The 20,080-nt window shown below is 48.6% G+C and overlaps 1 protein-coding gene across 2 annotated transcripts in view; it reads left to right on the forward strand.

Moving 5' to 3' along the window:
* The window catches only part of KIAA1549 (KIAA1549 ortholog), a 108,239-nt gene that overhangs the window by 51,419 nt on the left and 36,740 nt on the right, over positions 1–20,080 (forward strand). For both annotated transcript variants that reach the window (XM_058654929.1, XM_058654930.1), the window contains exons 3-10: positions 2,091–2,179; positions 2,978–3,155; positions 4,644–4,774; positions 6,831–7,014; positions 9,530–9,589; positions 10,640–10,788; positions 13,102–13,279; positions 16,749–16,933. In XM_058654929.1, the coding sequence (XP_058510912.1) occupies positions 2,091–2,179; positions 2,978–3,155; positions 4,644–4,774; positions 6,831–7,014; positions 9,530–9,589; positions 10,640–10,788; positions 13,102–13,279; positions 16,749–16,933 (1,154 nt within the window). The remainder of the gene's footprint in view (positions 1–2,090; positions 2,180–2,977; positions 3,156–4,643; positions 4,775–6,830; positions 7,015–9,529; positions 9,590–10,639; positions 10,789–13,101; positions 13,280–16,748; positions 16,934–20,080) is intronic.

Consider the following 20,080-nt stretch of genomic DNA (forward strand, 5'->3'; position numbering starts at 1 on the left):
AGGAGCTTCCTGCAGGTCTCCTATTGTTGGTACAGGGCTCCCAAGCCGTTCAGCTGACCTCTGCTTGACCAGGCCATTGATAGGGAGCTGGATCACAAGTGGAGACACCCATACTTGACCTGGTGCCCATATGGGATGCAGGTATTGTTGGTGTGGCTTTGCCTGCTATGCCACAAAACCAGCCCTTCTTATACATATTTTTAAAAGCTATATTTATTTATTTGAAAGAGTTATAGATTGTTAATAAGGGATGGTGGGTGGAGAGAGAAGGGAAAGGGGAGAACCAGTGAGAGTGAGCTTCATCTGTTGGTTCACGCTCCAGCTGGCTGGTGCTGGCCGGGCCAAAGCCAGAAGCTTCCTCCAGGTGTGCGTGTAAGCAGGCAGCGGCTGCTGAGCCGTAGACTCCTCGCTTGCCCCCTTGGGGTGATTCTAGTTTTGACATCACCGTCTGCACTACTGCTCTCCCCAAGGTAGCCTGGCACCCTCTTCCCTCTGTCCTCTTACCTCATCTCCTTCTGTGAATGAGGTGTCTCTCCTGCTGTCTGCCCTGCCCGTCTCCATCCCACTCTGCCTTGCCCCTGCCCACTCGCAGTGTAGTCTGGGCACTCGAAACTGAGGCAGGCCCTGCTGAGTGGGGCAGTTCTGAGTGGTGGCGTCGCTGGCAGGGTGGTAACAGCTGTGCGTCTGTTCAAGTGGTCTCATGAACTAAAGAAGCCCCTCTCTGCTTTGTTTTTAGCTGTCTGGTGGACCATTGATTCAGTAAAACAACAAAACAAAACAAAAAACTAACAAATAATATTTATCTTTTAGTGAATGAAGAATGCAGAGTGATTTTGTTTTCAGTTTTGAAAATTAAGATCAGGAAGTGGAAAACTAAGAAATATATCAAACATACTGCAAAAAAAATTTTTTTGTTCATTTGAAAGAGGCAGAGACATGGAGGGAGGTATTTTCTGTCGACCATTTTACTCTCCATGTACCTATAACAGGAACAGCCTGGCCAGACCGAAGCCAGGGATTGAGAACTCAGCACTCAGCTGCCTGAGTCACCATCCACTGCCTCCCACCATGTGCTCCTGGGAGCTGCAGTGGCGAGTCGGGCTGGGGCTCAAGTCCAGGCTCTCTGATCCGGGGAGCAGACAGCCAGAGTGAGTTCTGTTTTTTAAAGATTTATTTACTTTTATGCGAAAGATATAGAGAGGAAGATCTTCTGTCTGTTGATTCAGCAACGGCCGAAGCTGCACCAATTCGAAGCCAGGAGCCTGGATCCTCTTCCAAGTCTCCCACATAGGTGCAGGGTCTCAAGGCCTTGGGCCGTCCTCGGCTCCCCTCCCAGGCCACATGCAGGAAGCTAGATGGGAAGTGAGGCTGCCAAGATTAGAACCAGCGCACATTTGGAATCCTGGGATGTGCAAGGCGAGAACTTTAGCCACTAGGCTACTATGCTGGCCCCTAAGCACAGTTTTTTTTTTTTTTTATGAAAAATTTTAAATGTTAAATAGAATTATTTTTGGATATGAAAAATGTTTTGTTTTCTGCCTAAAATTTTAATGCATGGAAGCTGCAAGCTTTAGCCCTCACTGTTAGTGACAAGAACTCCCTACTCACTGCTCTGAAAGGTTAGCGTGGGTGGCTTTGTTTGTTTTGTAGAGGATGCTGTCATCTAGCTTTTTAGCTAGCATCTTACAGCTTTTAAAATACCGCTTCAGGGAGCTTTTAAAGCCTCATGCTTTACCAGTGGGGTACAGCCAAGTGACACCTCACATCGGTTCAAGCAAAAATGAAAAGTGGAAGTACTTTATCCCTTGGCTGGGTCACAAACTACTGATTCCTGTTCTCCCTCAGCAGGGCCAGAGGGTTTCTGTAGCCTGTTGAACTGGTGTTGTGCGTGAGTTATCTGGTACCTTCAAGTGTCCCCTGTATTCCACTGCCAAGGGTGGTTAGCAGCACTCCAAGTGTTTAACTCCATTCCATCCTAGTCTGGGCTCTGTCTTACCAAGTGCACTTGGACATTGTCCTGGAACCCCCAAGACATCTGCATCGTCTGTGATGACGCTGAAACACACCTGAGGGTTGGCTTTCGTTCCTAGTGCTGGCCAGAAGAGCTGTGCAGGAGTATATCATTACAGCGATCAAGGAGGTGTTGAGGATTCACTTCAACCGCGTGGTGGAGCTCAAGGTGAGTGGGAGGGATGGGCTCTCAGGCCCCACATAGCGCCAGTTAGGGGATGACCTTGAATTATTTTGTCCCCTTTAACTGGCATGAAAGCACTTGGATTCTGTTTTAAATTAGATTTTTGAATGAGCGCCTTTTTGCACGTTCACTGAGATGGAGATGGGCTTCTGTCTTTATTCCCTGCTCTTCCATGGGTTCAGAAAGGCTTGCTCTGTGTAGCCCAGTGCCATCCCGAGCCAGAGCCATGAGCACGTGCAGCGGGCATGCCTGGACTGAGATGGGCATAGTGCAAAATACACCCCAGATGTCACTGAAACGTAGTTAAGAAGATTATAAAAATCTCACTAATAGTTTTTCGTATTGGGGGTGTATAGAAATATTTCAGGTATGTTGGGTTAAGCAAAATGTATTTAAAATTTCATCTGTTTTTATGTGTTTTTTAAATGTGGCTGTTAGAAGTTTTAAAGATTGCCTATGTGGCTCCTTTTACATTTGTCTTGGATAGCACTGCTCAGTAGAGTGAATACTGTTTCCTGTTAGGTTAAGTACAGCCACAACACCTCAAATTCTCTTTCACTCACTGTTCAGTGGTCCCCCTCTCCTGATGCTGATGTTGTTTTTGAGAGAGTTGACTAGCTGTGAAAGAGATAAATAACATACATTTGCCATGATCTGGGAAGCACTACCCTCTCTCTTAAAATCACCGATTTCTTTCTTTTTCACCTTGTTTTTGTTATTTTTCTGTCCGCCTCTGTTTCCTTTGAGCTTGACTCATCTCTCCGTGTATTTTGGTTGGCCCAGGTTTATGACCTGTTCACCGACTTCACTTTCCTGGTGACCTCTGGTCCTTTCGTGTACACGGCAATATCTGTGGTCAACGTGCTCAGCAGCAGCAAGCTCGTGCGTGGCCAGACCCCTCTCATCCTGTCCGTGAGGCCTTCCTTCCTGGTGCCAGACTCCAGGTTCCAGGTGCAGACAGGTGAGACCCTCTGTGGGCTGCTTTGGATTTGCAAATGGACTTTCCTTCTGGTTTTCAGGGGTTTGTTTTAAACCTAGGAGAATTAGTTTTTATATTCACTACTTACTGTTTTTACGACGTAAGGACGAAGTCACTGGAGTGGTTTCATGATGCCCCGTGTACCTTTCAAACACTTCAGCGATTTTCGGCTCTTGCTCATTCTTGTTGCAGCCGCACTCCCATCTGTATCTCCTTTTTTGAAAATGTGACTCTGGAGACAGTCTCAGCCATCACATCATTTTGCCCATAGATATTTCAGTGGATACCTTTAAAACAGGCTGGGGACCTTCTATCCTGAAGATTGTACAAGGCCCACAGAATCTTTTTGTCTGGGCCTGCCTAGGCAACTACTGCAGGCAGGACTCTTCAATAAACATTTAACATGCTGTGTGTATTTTTGTTTTAATGATTTATTTATTTTTATTGCAAAGTTAGATTTACAGAAAGAAGGAGAGACAGAGAGAAAGATCCTTCATCTGCTGATTCACTCCCCAAGTGACTGTAATGGCTGGAGCTGAGCTGGTTTGAAGCCAGGAGCCAGGAGCTTCTTCTGGGTCTCCCACATGGATACAGGGTCCTAAGGCCTTGAGCCGTCCTCGACCACTTTCTCACACCACAAACAGGGAGCTGGATGGGAAGCAGGTACCTGAGGGACACGAATTGGTGCCCATTTGGGATCCTGGTGCATGCAAGGCGAGGACTTTAGCCACTAGGCTATCACAATAGGCCCCAGGCTAGTTTTTAATTTGATACTTTTGTATGGCCCAGGAGTGATATTATAAATATCCAAATGGCCCTTGGCTGAAAAAAGGTGTGTCCACCTCTGCTGTAGAAGAGGACATTTTGGGCGCTGTCTGTGCTCACACGTGTGTCTTTCCACAGTGCCGTCATGCTCGCTGAGATGAAGCATGAGTCCCTGGTGCCGTGCTTGACTTTTCCTTGTGGAAGTTTTCAGACTTACACAGAAGTCACTGGAATTACATGTTACGCCTACTTGTGCTCATCAGTATGGCTAAAAAAACAGCCACAGTTTTGCCAGTTTTGTTTCCTGTGTTCTTCTCAAACGATTTGAGGATTCTAGTACATTTTGAAAGCGCTCCAAATGTCCTTTCACCCATAAACCCTCAGGAATGCATCTCTGAGGAGTTTATATGTTTGAAGTGTTTCAGGTCAGTTGCGTCTTCTGGTGCTCAGATTGTTATTCAAGGTGTTTTTCTGTGTTGGTTACGTGGTACCAGTCACTTCCGCATTGCCTGGTTCTGCTGGTGCAGGATTGGTGTTCCGCCTTTCCCCGAGGCGATGACCCAGAACTGTGCATTGTGTTATCACACCTACACCTTGCTGGGGATCAGCTGGTTCATTTAGATGCTGTTGGTCACCCTGCCTCCCCTCCTACCTGCCTTCGAAACACCTCATTCATGGTACTTGGGTTGCTATCCTTCCTTTTAGTTCTTCAGTTTGTGCCTCCAAGCGTGGACACTGGCTTCTGCAACTTCACCCAGCGCATCGAGAAAGGCCTGATGACAGCTCTCTATGAAGTGAGAAAACATCACCAGGGGACGTACAACCTCACGGTGCAGGTGAGGCCGGCACGTGCCAGCCAGAGTGGAGGGCTTGATCCTTTCAAAGGGAAGTGGCTTTGCAGTGCTTTGTGGCGGACGTGGAGGAGGCCCATCCTCCGCCTGGGGCATCGTGCCTACACAGCACAAGAATGAGCCAAGTGTCAGGGAGCTGTACAGAGGAGCTAAAGGCTAGGGAACTCAGACCTGCTGGGCGGAGGATTTGGGAATGTTCTGAAAAGGAATGGCAGCCACCTGAGTATGCTCAGGAGAGCAGGGAAGTGCAGGCTTCAGTCCACGGAGGAGGCAGCACTGTCTAGGGTGGTTTTGCATGGATGTTCAGATGTTTGGAAACTGCCATACCTTTGGTTGTTTTTTTTTATTATTATTTTTATTACAAAGTCAGATATATAGAGAGGAGGAGAGACAGAGAGGAAGATCCTCCTTCCGATGATTCACTCCCCAAGTGAGCCACAACGGGCCGGTGCGCCGATCCGATGCCAGGAACCAGGAACCTCTTCCAGGTCTCCCACGCGGGTGCAGGGTCCCAGTGCATTGGGCCGTCCTTGACTGCCTTCCCAGGCCACAAGCAGGGAGCTGGACGGGAAGTGGAGCTGCAGGGATTAGAACCGGCGCCCATATGGGATCCCGGGGCGTTCAAGGCGAGGACTTTAGCTGCTAGGCCATGCCGTTGGGCCCATACCTTTGGTTTTATTTTCCTTTAACATTCATTGTGAAATGAGTGAGTCCACCTTCCTCCTCTTTGTTTCTTCCTTTTCCCATCCCTTTTTCAGAAATTCCCAGTTTGTGCAGGTTTTTTCAACTTTGCCTTCTGAGTCATTGCGTCTGAAGCAACACCTCTGGTGTGACTCCATCTCTCCGTTGGACTTACTTTTGCAATCGTTTTTTCTGCATTGTTCATTGCTGGTTTTCATGGCATCTTGTGACGATGCAGGATCATCGTTCTAAAGTGTCTGAAGACATGAATCAGAATTTTTTTCAAAAGTACTTGCCTTCCATTTTCTGTCTTCTCTGTTTTGCTGCAATTGTTGTTTGGGGCCATTGCTCTTTGGTCTTTGTGTGCTGATGGTTTGCCGTGAGTGTCTGGGAACTTCTGGATGCAAATTAGGCCATTAGGAAAGAATCAGGGTGCTGATCTTGGTAGCAGGGATAGTTCTTGCCTTCTGGGAAGTCTGTTTTGATGGAGAACCTGTTGGCAGCCTGGGCACTGAGCTGGGCGTTTGGGCACAGGCGGCCTAAGGATCCTCCCCACCATCTAGAGAAGGAGGGCGAGCTCCCAGCATATTTTTCATGGCAAAGCTGCCTTTCCTTTCACTTCCCTCCGTCTGGGTTGCTGTGTACACTGGAGGGCCCTGCAGTTATGACAGCTTCTGCCACCTTCTTGCCCAGTCCAGCCCCACAATGGGGCTCTCAGTGCTCCCAGCCAGGGCGTTCCCTGTCTTCCCAGAGCAGTTCTTTGGGCAATTGTGGGACAAGGCACATTGGCCGCCAGCACTTCAGCGCTGGCCTGGGTGTAGCTGGTAGAAAGGAAAGACCAGGAAGGTGATTGGCTCAGCTCTTTGGCACTGGGGCTGTTAATTAATTACCCTGACCTGTCCTGGGGGGCCTTGCACAACACCCTAGGGAGGATGGCTCTGAGTTGGGCCACACACTGCCTGTATGTTTGGGTCTCGGTTCCCCCAGTCTTGGTGTGTGTCAGTATGAACCTATCCTTTTCCCCACCTCCCAGCGGTTGGACAGAGTGCCTGGTTTTCCCTCCTTCTCACTCCTGTTGGGAGTGGATTCCTCCTTGTCCAGTATGGTGATTTCCATGGACTCGGGGCTGGGACAGAGGATGGGAAGGACTGCGTATGCACGTGCTCAGTTCATCACATGAAAAAACACTTTCAACAAACCAGGCATGGAGTTTTGCAAGAGCAAACTGCTTTGAAAGACAGTTCTTCTTCCTTTTAATTAAAAAAAAAAAAAAAATCCAGCAAGGGACCTTATGCGAAAGGAATTGTAGACAAGCTGTGAAAAAGCGTCTTAACGTGTGTGGCAACTTTCCTTCTTTCAGATCTTGAACGTCACCGTCAGTTCCTCTCGGGCAGCTCCCCGCCGGGGCCCCGTGAACATCATCTTTGGTGTCAGGGGCACACAGGGATTTCTGAACGGGTCGGAAGTGAGCGAGCTGCTACGGAACCTGAGTGTGGTGGAGTTCAGTTTCTACCTGGGCTACCCAGTGCTGCAGATCGCAGAGCGTGAGTCTTGGGGCCGGGGCTACTCTCATGGGTGGACTTCTTTTTCGATTTTTAAAGAATGATAATGTAACAACCGTATTATAGAGCAGCTTTGGGCCCACAGGAAGCATGATGGGAAAGAGCGAGGGTTTCCTGCATGGCTGCAGCCTTGCTCTAGCACACACAGAGCCACTCCTGCTGTCACTGTCCTCCCCCAGAGCCAGCTTCTCTGCCTAGTCATCTCCTGCAGTCTGTGTTTGGCACCAGGCTCATCACCAGTGTAGTTCACTCCAGGCTCTGAGTGAGCTGGGAATGACAGTATCATCCCGAGTATCCCCGCTGGAACCTCTCGTTGCAAGTGCAATCATTTCCCCAAGACGAGAGTGTAAGAGTATCAGTGAGATAAAAACGAAACTGCTTGGATTTCAGCCAGGGAGGGCTTATAGAGCCCTCTGCTTGCTCTCTGCCTTGCCCTGTCATTCTCTTGTGGGATTAAAGAGGTGTTTTAAAAAGCATACTAGACCTGCAAAAGGCAGAACTAAGGGGTGGAGAGCAGGCCTGTGGTTGTCAGGAGGATCGTTTGAAGAATAGTAGGAGAAACAGGTGACAGTATGGGGATGCAGTGGGTTAAGCTGGGACTTGCAGCACTGTCATGTGAGCACCACTTCCAGTCCTGGCAGTCACTTCTAATCCTGCTCCCTGCTGATGCACCCGTGGAAGCAGTGGGTGAGGACTCAGTGCTTGGGCCACTGTCACCCAGTGGGAGACCCAGATGGAGTTCCCAGTTTCTTGCTTTGGCCTGGCTAGCCTTATTTTGGCCCTTTGGGAAGTGGAATAATGAATGGGGGAACTTTGTTTCTGTCTCTCTCTGCCACTCCGCCTTTTAAATAAATAAATAGTAATTTGATATGGACATTGATCACGCAGCTGTGTAAACAACAACATGTTTATGTAATAGGAAATTAATACATATTCACATGTGAGTTGCCCTACACACACACACACACACACAACCAACAGTGAATGGACCAAAGAGTTGGCTGTGGACATGAGAGAGAGAGCTAGAATGAGTGGGAACTATACTAAGTATAGTTCATGGCAAAAATTAAAAAAAAAAAAAAAGAAAAATGAGAGTGGTGTGTCTTAGTGTGGACCACATGAGAAAGAGAAAGAAAATTAGAGCATAATCTCTTAATTAGTGAAGAGAGACCTCCCCACCCCCAGTTTCCATCTCTCTCTCATTTTTTAAATGAATTCGTATTATTAGTCCATCTTTTTTCAAAATTTTTTGAAAAGATTGCTTAATATTTGGAAGGCAGTTACAGGGAGAGGAACTCTCATCTGGGTCTCCCATCTGGGTGGCAGGGCCCCAGTAGTTGAGCCATCTCCCACTGCTTTCCCAGGTGCGTTAGCAGAGAGCTGCATCAGCAGTGGGACAGCTGGCGCTTGAGCTGCTACTTCAGATGGGATGCTGGCATCGCAGGCAGCGGCTTAACTTGCTGCGCCACACTACCGGCTCCCTCCAACTAGTTTTGTGAGGTAGGAAGTGGTACCGTGATCAGATGTATGAATGGGGTGTTATCTGAGCATGCACCATGGTGTTACATGAGACAGATGCATCCTGGGAAGGCAGGCCTACCAAGGTGACAGTGAAAGACACAAACGTTACTTTATAGGGTGCAAGAATTCCAGCTCATCTAAACTTCAGTTACCTCGCTGTACCAGATCAAAAGCAAATTAAGGGAGCTGAAACTGTTCTGTCTCCTCCTTATAGTGGTCACTATGTGATTGTGCATTTATCAAAAGCCATAAAATTGCACCCAAAAGTGAATTTGATTGTGTATAAATTAATAAGGGAAAGGAAAACTTGGTTCCTAACTGAAGTGTTTACCTTCACAGTGCAGAAGGAGGGGAGAAGGAAAAAGGTTGAAAGGGAAAATGTTTGCTTTGAAAAAAATAGTAGATTCTGGAATTGAAGTCAGGCGAAGAAGAAAAATCCTCCTTCAAAATGGAGCTGCCAAATAATGATTCTTCATGTGTTTCAGGGTGTTACTAATTAAATTAAAAATAGTAGCCTGTAGAGTGCAAAGGTAGGTTGTTGATAACATTTAACCGGTATTCACTATTGACTAATAGTGACTTTTGGTTATGCACAACACATATGCGGTCTTTCAGGAGTGTGGGAATGGGTGGGCTGTCTGGGGCAACTGGGACCCAGGTCACTGTACCCTGCACTACTGGGCAGGCAGGGCTATGAGGAGCATGGTGTGTCTACTCCAGAATAGGGACACTGAGAGGGAAACTCGGGAGGGCTCTCTGGGAGGCCAGGGCAGGCCCCGAATTGCTCATTGTCCTTATCCCTCAGCGTGCGTGTCACCCCATCCACCTCCACACTAAGTTGGCCTTTGCTCTCGCACACTCAGAGCTCAGTAGTGTAGGAAGGGAAGTATGTTGGGACACCCCCAGCCCTTGCCTTTCCAACTGCTGCAAACACGCATCTCACAGACTTTCTCCCTCCCTCTCTTCCTTTTCCTAGCCTTCCAGTACCCACAGCTCAACTTATCTCAGTTGCTGAAGTCATCCTGGGTCAGAACAGGTAGGTCTTGCTATAAGCACAAGGAGTCCACTCAGGCATGTGGAGAAGGGTGCCAGCTTCCCCCTTTCCTAAATTCAGGGCAAAATGTACCTTCCATTCTTGGCAGAGAGTGAATGAGAATGGATCCACATTTGGCTGCGGGAACATGTCCCACTGAGTGATGGCACAGAGAGAATTGACTTTCTTTAGAAATCGTGCATCAGATGCAGGACAGAGTTTGTAGCAGGGCCTGATCTTTTTCCAACTTCAGAACAGGAAGAGATTCAGAAGCAAGACAATCTTTTTTTAATCCCTAAAAATATCCTTTGTTTAGTTTTGGAGGACAAATCAGGTAACTGGCAAGCTGCCGTGGTGGCCTGGGTCGTTTATTTAGAGCATGGGCATTGCAGAGGAGGCCTTTCTCACCAGGTGCGCAAAAATCTGGCGAATAGATATTTGTGAAGCTGCTGGGTGCCCAGCATGCACACAGCGTGGTAACTGGTCCTGGAGAGAGAACATGTAGTTCAGCAGTGGTCGCCATTCATGGGCTACCTATCCTGTGCACTCCGCTGGCTCACATGGTGCCCCACGTCTTTGCATGGGCTGTGGGCCCCGTTTTCCTAGTGGTCAGGCACTTGTCCGGTGCTGGCACCTGCTGTTCCTCTCCGCCATGCTGACACTGCGATTGTCTGTTTAGATAATCACTTCGAAAGCAGATAACACAAGACAGGCCCCTGCTCTGAAGTTGCTTTATGAATCCAGGACTTAAAAAGAGGGGAATCATGCTGTTTCCAGATGCCGACCAGAGGCCGGGGCCCTGCAGCTGCAGTCTGGGAGCTGGCACTGCTGGGCTGTGTAGCCCTTGGGACTGGGAGCTGGGGATGAGCCTCGGGTTCTGCTTCCTGGACTCTTCCTTTGCTTGTTGCTGTTGATTCCTCCTCTCTCTCCCCTAGTTTAATGTCTCCCCTCCAGGCAGGGCAGCTTTAATACTCACACCTTAATGACACACACACACCCTTTCTCCTGCTGACTTGCTTTGGATGCTGTGTGTGTGTTCCCTCTCGAATGTAGTCCTCCTGGGTGTTGTGGAGAAGCAGCTGCAGAATGAAGTGTTTCAAGCTGAGATGGAGCGTAAGCTGGCCCAGCTGCTCAGTGAGGTTTCCAGCCGGAGGCGTGTGTGGAGACGGGCCACCATCACCGCTGGGAACAGTGTGGTGCAGGTACTCCAGGGGGCTGCGGGAGGCCCAGGCAGCACCTGCCCGGAGTCCTGCCGTGCTTTTGTACAGAGGGGAAATGCCTAGGGAAGGGTGGAATTTCCAGTGACGGCTGTATTAGCAGCAACTGAATGTAGCCACGTGGCAGTTCTGCGAGTGCTTGCTTGAGTCCTTAGCAAATGTTGGAGAATACCTTGTGTTCCTGGCTTCTCACCAGGTCTGTTGCATGACCTTGTTTTCCAGGGTATTTTAATTACCTAAAGTGTAGTCTGCGATAGCCTTGGAAAGGTAAGGCTTTCAGGGGGATTGCGGAGAGGGAAATTTGCTGCCCTCCTAGCATTTTATCTTCTCTGCCTCCTGCCAAGCTGCTGGTTTCCTATTACCCTAAATCCTCTTTACTTTGGTGAACTGGCAGGCAGGTTGCAAAAGACAGATTTGTATGAATTGGAAAGTGACCTGTTTTTTAAAAGGCTCTCACTGACAGAGTCAGAGCTCAATGTGGCTTTTTCCTTAACAACTGTTGTCCTGTAGAGCTAGGAAAATACGAGATGAGATTCAGAACTCTGGCATTTCAGAGATAAGAATCTGGGGAGCAGCTGCCCAGAAAGGATACTTTAGTTAGATTTTACTGTTGGATTTCAGGCTGGACAGACTTGTAGGAACTTTCATCACAATAGGTATCGCTAAATGTTCAGGTGGTGATTTCTATAAGAAGAAAACACACTTGAGCTTTCTTGATAAAATAAATAGGCATATGGGAAGAGGGACAACTGAATGGAACCTACTTAGTGTTCAGTAGCCCTAAGAATTGCATTCTGAAAGCCAATAAAAGTTAAATCCTCTACAACTTGGGGTGTGGACGGGGGAGTGGGTGACTGTGGAGCAGAGGTGGTCCAGAAACTGGCCTGGAAACAGGAAGCCAAGGGAAGGACAAGTGGGTCTTTGGGTAAGATGAAGCAGAAAAGAGAGTTCTCAGGGTAGGAGCTTGACCAGGGTTGTTAAGGATCTTTGGGCATGGTGTGGAAGGATGAGCTCACTGTGAAACCATAAAATTGTTGAGTTGCTAGAGGTTTCCTGTGACAAGGGAGGAGCCCAGCAGCTGTGCCCCACGTACAGGGTGGGGCTGCAAATCCAAACCCATGGGACAGAGAAACAGCAGCCATATTGTGCCAACAGCCAACGTAGAGACCACAAGTTCAAACTGCCTAGATGAAGAAAGGGCTTAGGGTTTGTTTGCAATCCTTTTCACAGAATGTCAGTCCAGAGTTTTACTGGAGTCTAAATGGTGGTGTATTCTCAAGAAAACTAGCAACAAAATAAAATGTTGTATAAAGGGACACTTTGATCCGTCAAGACTGCTAGAGTCTGAAGTTCTGGTGTGAACGAACTTCGCTGTGACTCAAGACAGAGAAGTTTGGGAGAAGTCAACATACTGCTTGACCCACAGTATTTTGCATTTGTGAGCTTTATTATCCCTTGGGGTCCTCAGAGGGTAGCTGCCCTCTGCCCTTGGTAATGTTCGAGACATGTTTGGTTGTTACATTGGGCAACACAGGAGGAGGAGGCAGTTGCTGCCAGCTTGAGGTGGGTCGGTGTGCTGCTAGCATTCTACAGTGCTATCCATGCCGAGGATTTGCCTGGCCCTGGACTTCAGTGGAGCAGCAACTGAGAGGAAGAAGTGACAGCAGGATCCTCCTGGGACCCGTGTGGGCATATCAAAGCTTGTTGGGGGTGACTGTGGGCCATCTGGGCTTGCCAACTCTGGATTGTGTGTGTCGACTTGCTGCCTTGTTTTACAAGACTTGCAGCAAGCACAGGGGGACTTTCCCTGGAATTGACTTTTTTTTTAATCAAGGAAGGCAAGGAGGTGATGTTTTAGAAGAGTTGTTTTTTTTTTTTTTTTTTTTTTTATTTGAAAGGCAGAGTTAGAGAGGAGAGAGAGAAACTTCCATTTACTTGTTCATTCCGCAAATGCCAGCTATGTCGACGGCTGGGCTATGCCAGAGACAGAGAACCCAGAGCTGCTTCCAGGTTCCCACTTGAGTGCAGGAGCCCAAGCGCTTGGACCATCCTCTGCTGCTTTCCCAGGTCCATTAGCAGGGAGCTGCATCACAAGTAGAAGTGCCCAGACTCAAACCAGTATCCATGTAGGATGCCAGTGTGTTGGCCCCCACAGTGAGTGTGTGATCCTGAGTGGGGTTAGGCGCCTGTTTTCAGTGCTGGGGTAACTCCCCAGTGACACAGGCAGGATTACAGGCTCTGGGAAGAGGCATCTGAGAACAGGAGCCTCTCCAGCGCCCACGGTGGGTTATCCTTCAGGTGGTGAATGTGTCCCGGCTGGAGGGGGAGGACAATCCCGTGCAGCTCATTTACTTCGTGGAAGACCAGGATGGAGAAAGGCTCAGTGCGGTCAAGTCCTCGGACCTGATAAACAAGATTGACCTCCAGAGGGCGGCCATCATCTTGGGATACCGAATTCAAGGGGCCATTGCCCAACGTAAGTGTGTCAGGTGGAGTTGTCCGTGTGATGCTGGGGTCTAGAGCCAGTCTCGTCCTGTCTGTGAGCTCTGAATCAGCTGTAGAGGGTCATTGCATGTGTGAAGGCCTCGCCGCAAAGTGGCACTTGGTGTGAGATAGCCATGTTCACCTCCATTTACTCAGCCCTTCTGGACCTAGGGTTCTAGCTGCCTTGTGGTTCTAGCTCCCTGCCACTGGTTTTGTATTAGTTGAGTCAGACTGGGTGATAGTACCTTACTTAGTCTTTGATGACCTTCACACCTACCCCACTCACCCCTTCTTCTTTTTTAAAATGTTCTTTTGGGTCACATAGTGGGCTTGCTCTGTGTTTACCCCAAAATCTCCCATGTCACACCCTGGACGTTGGTGGAGGCCCTGAGTCATGCAGGAGGCGGGGAGGTACACCCTGGTTAGCACAAAGAAGCCCTTGATCCTCACCCTTGGCAGTCCTGTTTCCCTCCCACCCTGTCCACGCATTACTACGCCGTTTAGGAAAAGGCATCTTGATGTTCTGTTATTGTTGGAAGGTCCCTGGCTGCCTCCCTCTGCCAGTGACTGCCCTCAGTGCCTACTTTTCCAACCTGCAGATTGAAAATCAAGGAGCAGGAGCAGGAATGGGCGAGTGTCCCTCTCTAAATATACCTTTATATGAGTGAGTCAGATGATTTTTATGTGGATGTTTTCCTCTGACAACCCAGGGAGCAGTCCTTGTAAGAGCACAGTGACTGTTGCTGCCAGCCACAAAGGGATAAATAAACACTGAGAGGAAGGCTAGCATCGGAGCATATTGGAAACTCGAACATGTAAGGGCCAAGGGCTGCTTTTAAAAAAGCTAGCAGACTAGCTGCATTAAAATTATCCTGAGGAGAGAACAGGGCCAGGATGAGCACACATGGGTGCCTTCTTCCATTGTCTGGATGCTGTGGGAAGCGTGTGAGCAGATGCTGGTGTGAAGTTTGTGTGTTTGAGATGTGCTTGCAGCACAGCATGTTCTCATTGGAAGCGGTGGAGGAGGATCGCAGGTAATGACTGTTCTGGCTGGAGCACAGGTATCCCACGCTCACCGAGAACTTGACGGTTTCAAACAAGGTTCATTGCAAAAAGGATCTGGACACTTTTTCCACACCTACTTCCATCTTGTCCGAGCCCTTCTCTCTCCTTGTTTTTTACTGGAGACCACATTAGCACCCATCCTGGGGCTTCAGGATTGGTGGTAGAGGGAAGCCACAGCAGTACCAAGACCATCCCAGGGGCCTTGGGGTCCTGGTTTGCAGAGAAGAGAGCTACACTTCTCTCAGTTCTTTGGTTGGATGCTGTCAGTTGTTTTTATGCAAAATGAGCTATGTCATAAGCAACACACATGGCAAACTTAAAAAATAAAAGGCTTTTTTTTTTTAAACACTTTGCCACCGTTTCCCATGTTTCATGAATCTGTGGCTGAATTTGAACTTTTCTGTGGTGTGTTTGATTTAGAATGCTTACATCCTTGTCAAACTCTCAGGGTCATAAACCCAGAAAAACGCCTGTACCAAGAATGGTTTGGTTGTTTCATCTTTGAGCAGATAAATTTTGATGCTGTGGCAGGTGATGACCCTGGATACAGGGATACAAAGGAGCTTAAACCTTAAGCTGCCCCTGACTAGGGTATAGTGGAAAGGACGTGATGTGGTGTCTTGGTCAGAAGAATGAGTCTAGAGTTAGGGTGTTTCAAGATGATACCTTCTTAGTAAGAAGAGACATTTCAAAAGAATCATAAGGCATCCTTTATGAACAAAAGAATTTAGACAAAGGAGAGGTTAGTGTTGTCACGGGGGCGGGGGAGGTTATGAAGCAGCCTTAAAGGATGAGGTGACAGAGAGGAGGGGACATGTGGATTTATGGAGCTCTGTGATCAAGCTCTGAGTGTGCGAGGCGTTGGGCAGAGTATTGTGAGAAGAGAGGGGCTGGCAGAGGCCTGGTGAGCATCATGCGGGAGGAGAGAGGACCTGAAGTATCGTGGTCCAAGGTCAGGAAGACGAGCGGCCCCAGGCAGGTGGGGAGGATGCTCTAATACAGTATAAAAATTGCAACACATGTCTTAAATAAAGCAATGTGAATGACAAGCCACATCTCTGAAGGGTTTAGGGAGGGATCCAGGTGAGGAAAGGCGGTGCACGTCGGCCACATATGACCATAGTAGCTTCCGAGTTACAGTGAAACGTCACTAAGAAAAACTTAAAGATCTTCTTTATCGTTGTTGTGGTAAACTGCATGTAACGAAACTTGGCGTTTTAATCATTTTAAGTTGCAGTTCAGGACGTTAAGTAGATTCACAGTGTTGTATTCCTTTTGGCTCTGTCCATTGCTAGGCCTTTTTCATCTCCTCAAACAGAAACCCCTTTCAGTAGTAATTCCCCATTCCCTGTGCCCTGAGCCCTGAGCCCTGGCAGTCACCGCTCTGTGTTCTGTCCCTGTGAATTGGCATGTTTTGGGGAGCTCATGGTAGTGGCCCCATACAATATTTGTCCTTTTATGTCGGGTTCCTTTCACTTAGCATAGTGTCACCCACCCACCCCTCTTCCTGTCTTGGCACCTGTCAGTTATCCCTGCCCTTTCTCGGCTGAGCGATTTCCTGTTGTGTTGGGTGCACAACCTCTCATCTATCCCCTTCTTAAATGTGGGGGTTGTTGCTGTCTTCTGGCTGCTGTGGATTTTCATGCTCTGAGTACTGGTGTCTTACTAACCTGCGAAAGGGGAGCCCTCCAGGTGCCTTTGTGCTCATGCTGTGTCTCATCACTCTGTGTCACCTTGGTGACAGTACCAACACTGTATATAAGGTGATCGATGTATGTATTTACTTGATAACTTGCCCTTCTGCCTATTAGAAGGTACTTAGTCCACTTGTTCAACATTGTGTCCCTAGTTTAGAACTGTGTCTGACACACTGAATCCTTGCAGGTGTTTGTGGAGTAGCTCTGGGCCATGAGGGCAGTGTGGAACAGGGCTGTCTTCCGCAAACTGCCTGATTGAAACCGATGCCTTCAGGAGACCTGGAGGGTCTTGCTTGGCTCAGCACATGGGTTAATTTGTTCCAGAGGTGGAGCTGCTTTTCACTTCACTTCTGATGATAAACACTCTGGTACAATGTTGTACAGACCTATTGAGGGTACAGAAACATCCTGCAATGAGGATTTAGGGGTGAGGCAGTAGAACATACTGGACGCCAAGAGACCAAGAACCAACTGAGTTTTGCCTGAATTTAGCCGCAAGCTTTTGGATGTGTGTGTGTGTGTCATTGTGGGTCCCTAATGTAGTCCCCTTGTATGGTTCCGTAGTGGGTATCTTTGCTTGGTCACACGTCCTGCGGTCAGAAGGCTACGGCCTGGGGAGCTGAGTCTCTTGCAGTGTCAGGCACTGCTGCCCAGTACAGAAAGAAGGAGTGACTAAATGGTCTTCATGTCCACCTGCAGCTGTGGACAGGGTGAAGAGGCCGTCCCCAGAGGCCCAGAGCAGCAACCTGTGGGTCATCGTGGGCGTGGTCATCCCTGTGCTGGTGGTCATGCTGATCGTCACCATCCTCTACTGGAAGCTGTGCCGCACAGACAAGCTGGACTTCCAGCCCGACGCTGTCGCCAACATCCAGCAGCGGCAGAAGGTGAGGGCTGACTTCCACCACCCACACACCCGCAGCCACCTGCTGCTGGAGCAGGGCTGGGAGGGCTGTGGGCTCCAGATGCTGAAAGCTGGGGGAGGGGGTTGTGCAGGAGGCTTGGAGCAGTGCCACGGATGGCCCTGTCATGAAGCAGTCAGCAGAGCCCCGCACGAGACACTGCTTCCGAGCTTGGCTGTGCTCTGGGTTGTGCTGTGGTTTGATTCTGGAGAAGGTCAAGTTGGGAGGTCATGGGATGTCTCAGTGGAGCAGGAGCCAAGGGAGGTTCTCTCAGATCTGTGGGTCAGCCTCCTGCACACATACAGCTCTGTCTGCTGTGCTGGAAGCCCACTTAGCCATTTGGTCAAGACTGCTTGGTTGATGCAAACTGCAGCCTGTGCCTCGGACACTTTTTAAAAAAAGGTTTATTTGATTTTTATTTGAAAGGCAGAGTTTTAGAAAGGAGGAGAGACAGGGAGGTCTTAGTCCGCCAGTCCACTTCCCAAATGGCTGTGATGACCACAGTTGAGTATATCCTAAGCCAGGAGGCAAGAGCTTCCTCCAGGTCTCCCTGTATGTGGTACAGGGGTCCAAGGACTTGAGCCAGGAAACAAACAAGGAGCTGAATCAGAAGTGGAGCGGCCTGGACACAAGCAGCAACCATATGGGATACTGGCACTGCTGGCCTGACTTACTGTGCCATGGGATCAACTCTATCAAATATTTTAATCTAAATGAATGGACAGTCACTTGCTGATCTTTTAATTCAGCCCACATCTTTTTTTTTTTTTTTTCCTGAGTGGTTCCATTGAGAGTTCTGCCCGGTTTTTCTTGTAACAGAAACAGCCATAATGTTTCAGCCATACTTTCCAGCTTGAGTGCCTTTAGAGCAGAGCACAGCAGGGCGTTGCAGAACTCTCTAGATCATCTGGGTTTTCATCTTCCACCCCCACCCTGTCTGCTGTCTTTTTCTCTGCTCTGCCTACAGATCCTTTGACACTATTTTTTAAAAGGTTTATTTACTTTTATTGGAAATGCAGATTTACGAAGAGGAGAGACAGAAAGATTTCCAGTCTGCTGGTTTACTCCTCAAGTGGCTGCAATAGCCAGAGCTGAGTTGATTAAAAGTCAGGAACCAGGAGCTTCTTCTGGGTCTTCCGTGTAGGTGCAGGGTCTCAAGGTTTGGGGGCATCTTACACTGCCTTCCCATGCCACAAGCAGGGAGCTGGATGGGAAATGGGGCAGCCAGGGCATTGTCTGGTGCCCATATGGGATCCCAGCACCTGCAAGGTGAGATTTAGCCTTTTCGCCATTGCGTTGATCCCACTTATTTTTTTTTCCAATAGCACATTTTCTTCATGTGTCTTTCCAAAGCATTCATCTCCTTTAAAAAAAAAAAAAATCAAGAGCCCAGCACAGTAGCCTAGTGGCTAAAGTCGTTGCCTTGAATGCGCCAGGATCCCATATGGGCGCCGGTTCTAATCCCAGCAGCCCCGCTTCCCATCCAGCTTCCTGCTTGTGGCCTGGAAAGGCAGTCAAGGATGGTCCAAAGACTTGGGACCCTGCACCTGCATGGGAGATTTGGAAGAGGCTCCTGGCTCCTGGCTTCATATCGGCACAGCTCTGACTGTTGTGGTTACTTGGGGAGTGAATTAACAGATGGAAGATCTTTGTCTCTTCCTCTTTGTATATCTGACTTTCTAATAAAAATGAATTAAAAATGAAATAAATCTTCAAAAAAATTCAAAACAGCAGTTCCCTTTTCACATGTATGACACAACAATTTCTGGACTGGTGGATGGGCACATGAGATTTCAGAGGTAAGGCATTCATTTCTGGTCTGCCTCTACCCTGCGCGGTGTGAACGAATTCATACCAGCATCCTAGAGAAAACTCGCTGGCTGCAGATCCCACACTCAGGTGTGTACCGCGGGTGGAAGCAGTGGTCAGCCTACTGTATCATGAATGTGAACCCTCTGTGGGCATTAGAGACCCGCTGTACTTGAGAATCTTGCTAAGCCCCAGCCAACGGAAGCCAGCCCCCCTCAAACACCATCAACACCACCACCAACAACGAAATAGTATGTGTGGGAAACGAAAAGGGTATGCAAACAAGGAGTTAAGGATCACCCTACCACCCTTTCATTCCATTCTGATTATCCTGGAGAAAATATTCTGCTAAGTGAAAAAGTCAGTTTTTCTTAAAAATGTGTCTCTTGTAAAAGCATGATTTTTTTATAGATTCACCAAACAATGCAAACTCTTGATTACATTGCAGTGTTATGGCTACCAGTATATAGTAGAAACATTTTATATATTAATGTTACGTTGATTACTTACCTTCATTTATTATTTACATACTGGCTAAGGTTGTTTCGTTGTTGTTGTTCTGATGAATGGCATGGAAATAACCCTGGCAGAAAGGACTGGATGTACCGAGTAAGTCACAGTGTAGCTTTCATTGTAATAAGATCAGCAGTTGTTTGGGGAATGGCTCTGTGCCGGTGTGATTCCCGAGAGGGGAGGCTCTGGGTTTAGGACTTTTGTGGTCTCATAAGCACATGTGTTATCTGTCACGGCAGTAAACGACCGGAGGGCAGCATTTCCTGGGTGGAAAATCACTTTCTCTGCCTCTCACGGTCACTCCCCAGATGGCTTGGCACTGTGGATGCTGCTGTAGGTCAGAGGGACAGAGCACATCAAGTACAGCCTCCCACACATGTTTTCAGGACGTGATATACAGCAGAGGTCCTCAGTGGGTGGCTTCCCTGGAGGAACAGCTGTCTCCTGATGCTGCCAGGAGGCAAGGCATTGCCGGCATCCCCAGGTGCTGGCCCTGTGACTTGCTGTGGAGATGTGCTCCTGGGTCGCTGAGAGAGGAGTAATGATCTCCCTTTAGTTTAAAAACCGACCTGCCTTATCAAGAGCGTCTTCCCGGGTTGTCTGGTGGGAATGAGAGCCTCCCCGTCTGCTCCTTGGGGGCTGTCCCATGCCCAGCTGCCCGCCAGTACCCTTTCTCCCCTGTGGGCAGCTTCCTGTCTTCTTTGCCTCCCTCCTCTCATGCTACCCTTGATGCTGCTTCACTGCCCTCTCAAAATCCGCTAGCAAACCCAAGAGCTGCAAGCATCTGGAAAGCAGAAATCTGCAGCCCCC

Source organism: Ochotona princeps, chromosome 25, assembly GCF_030435755.1.
Source record: "Ochotona princeps isolate mOchPri1 chromosome 25, mOchPri1.hap1, whole genome shotgun sequence".
Lineage (NCBI taxonomy): Eukaryota > Metazoa > Chordata > Mammalia > Lagomorpha > Ochotonidae > Ochotona > Ochotona princeps.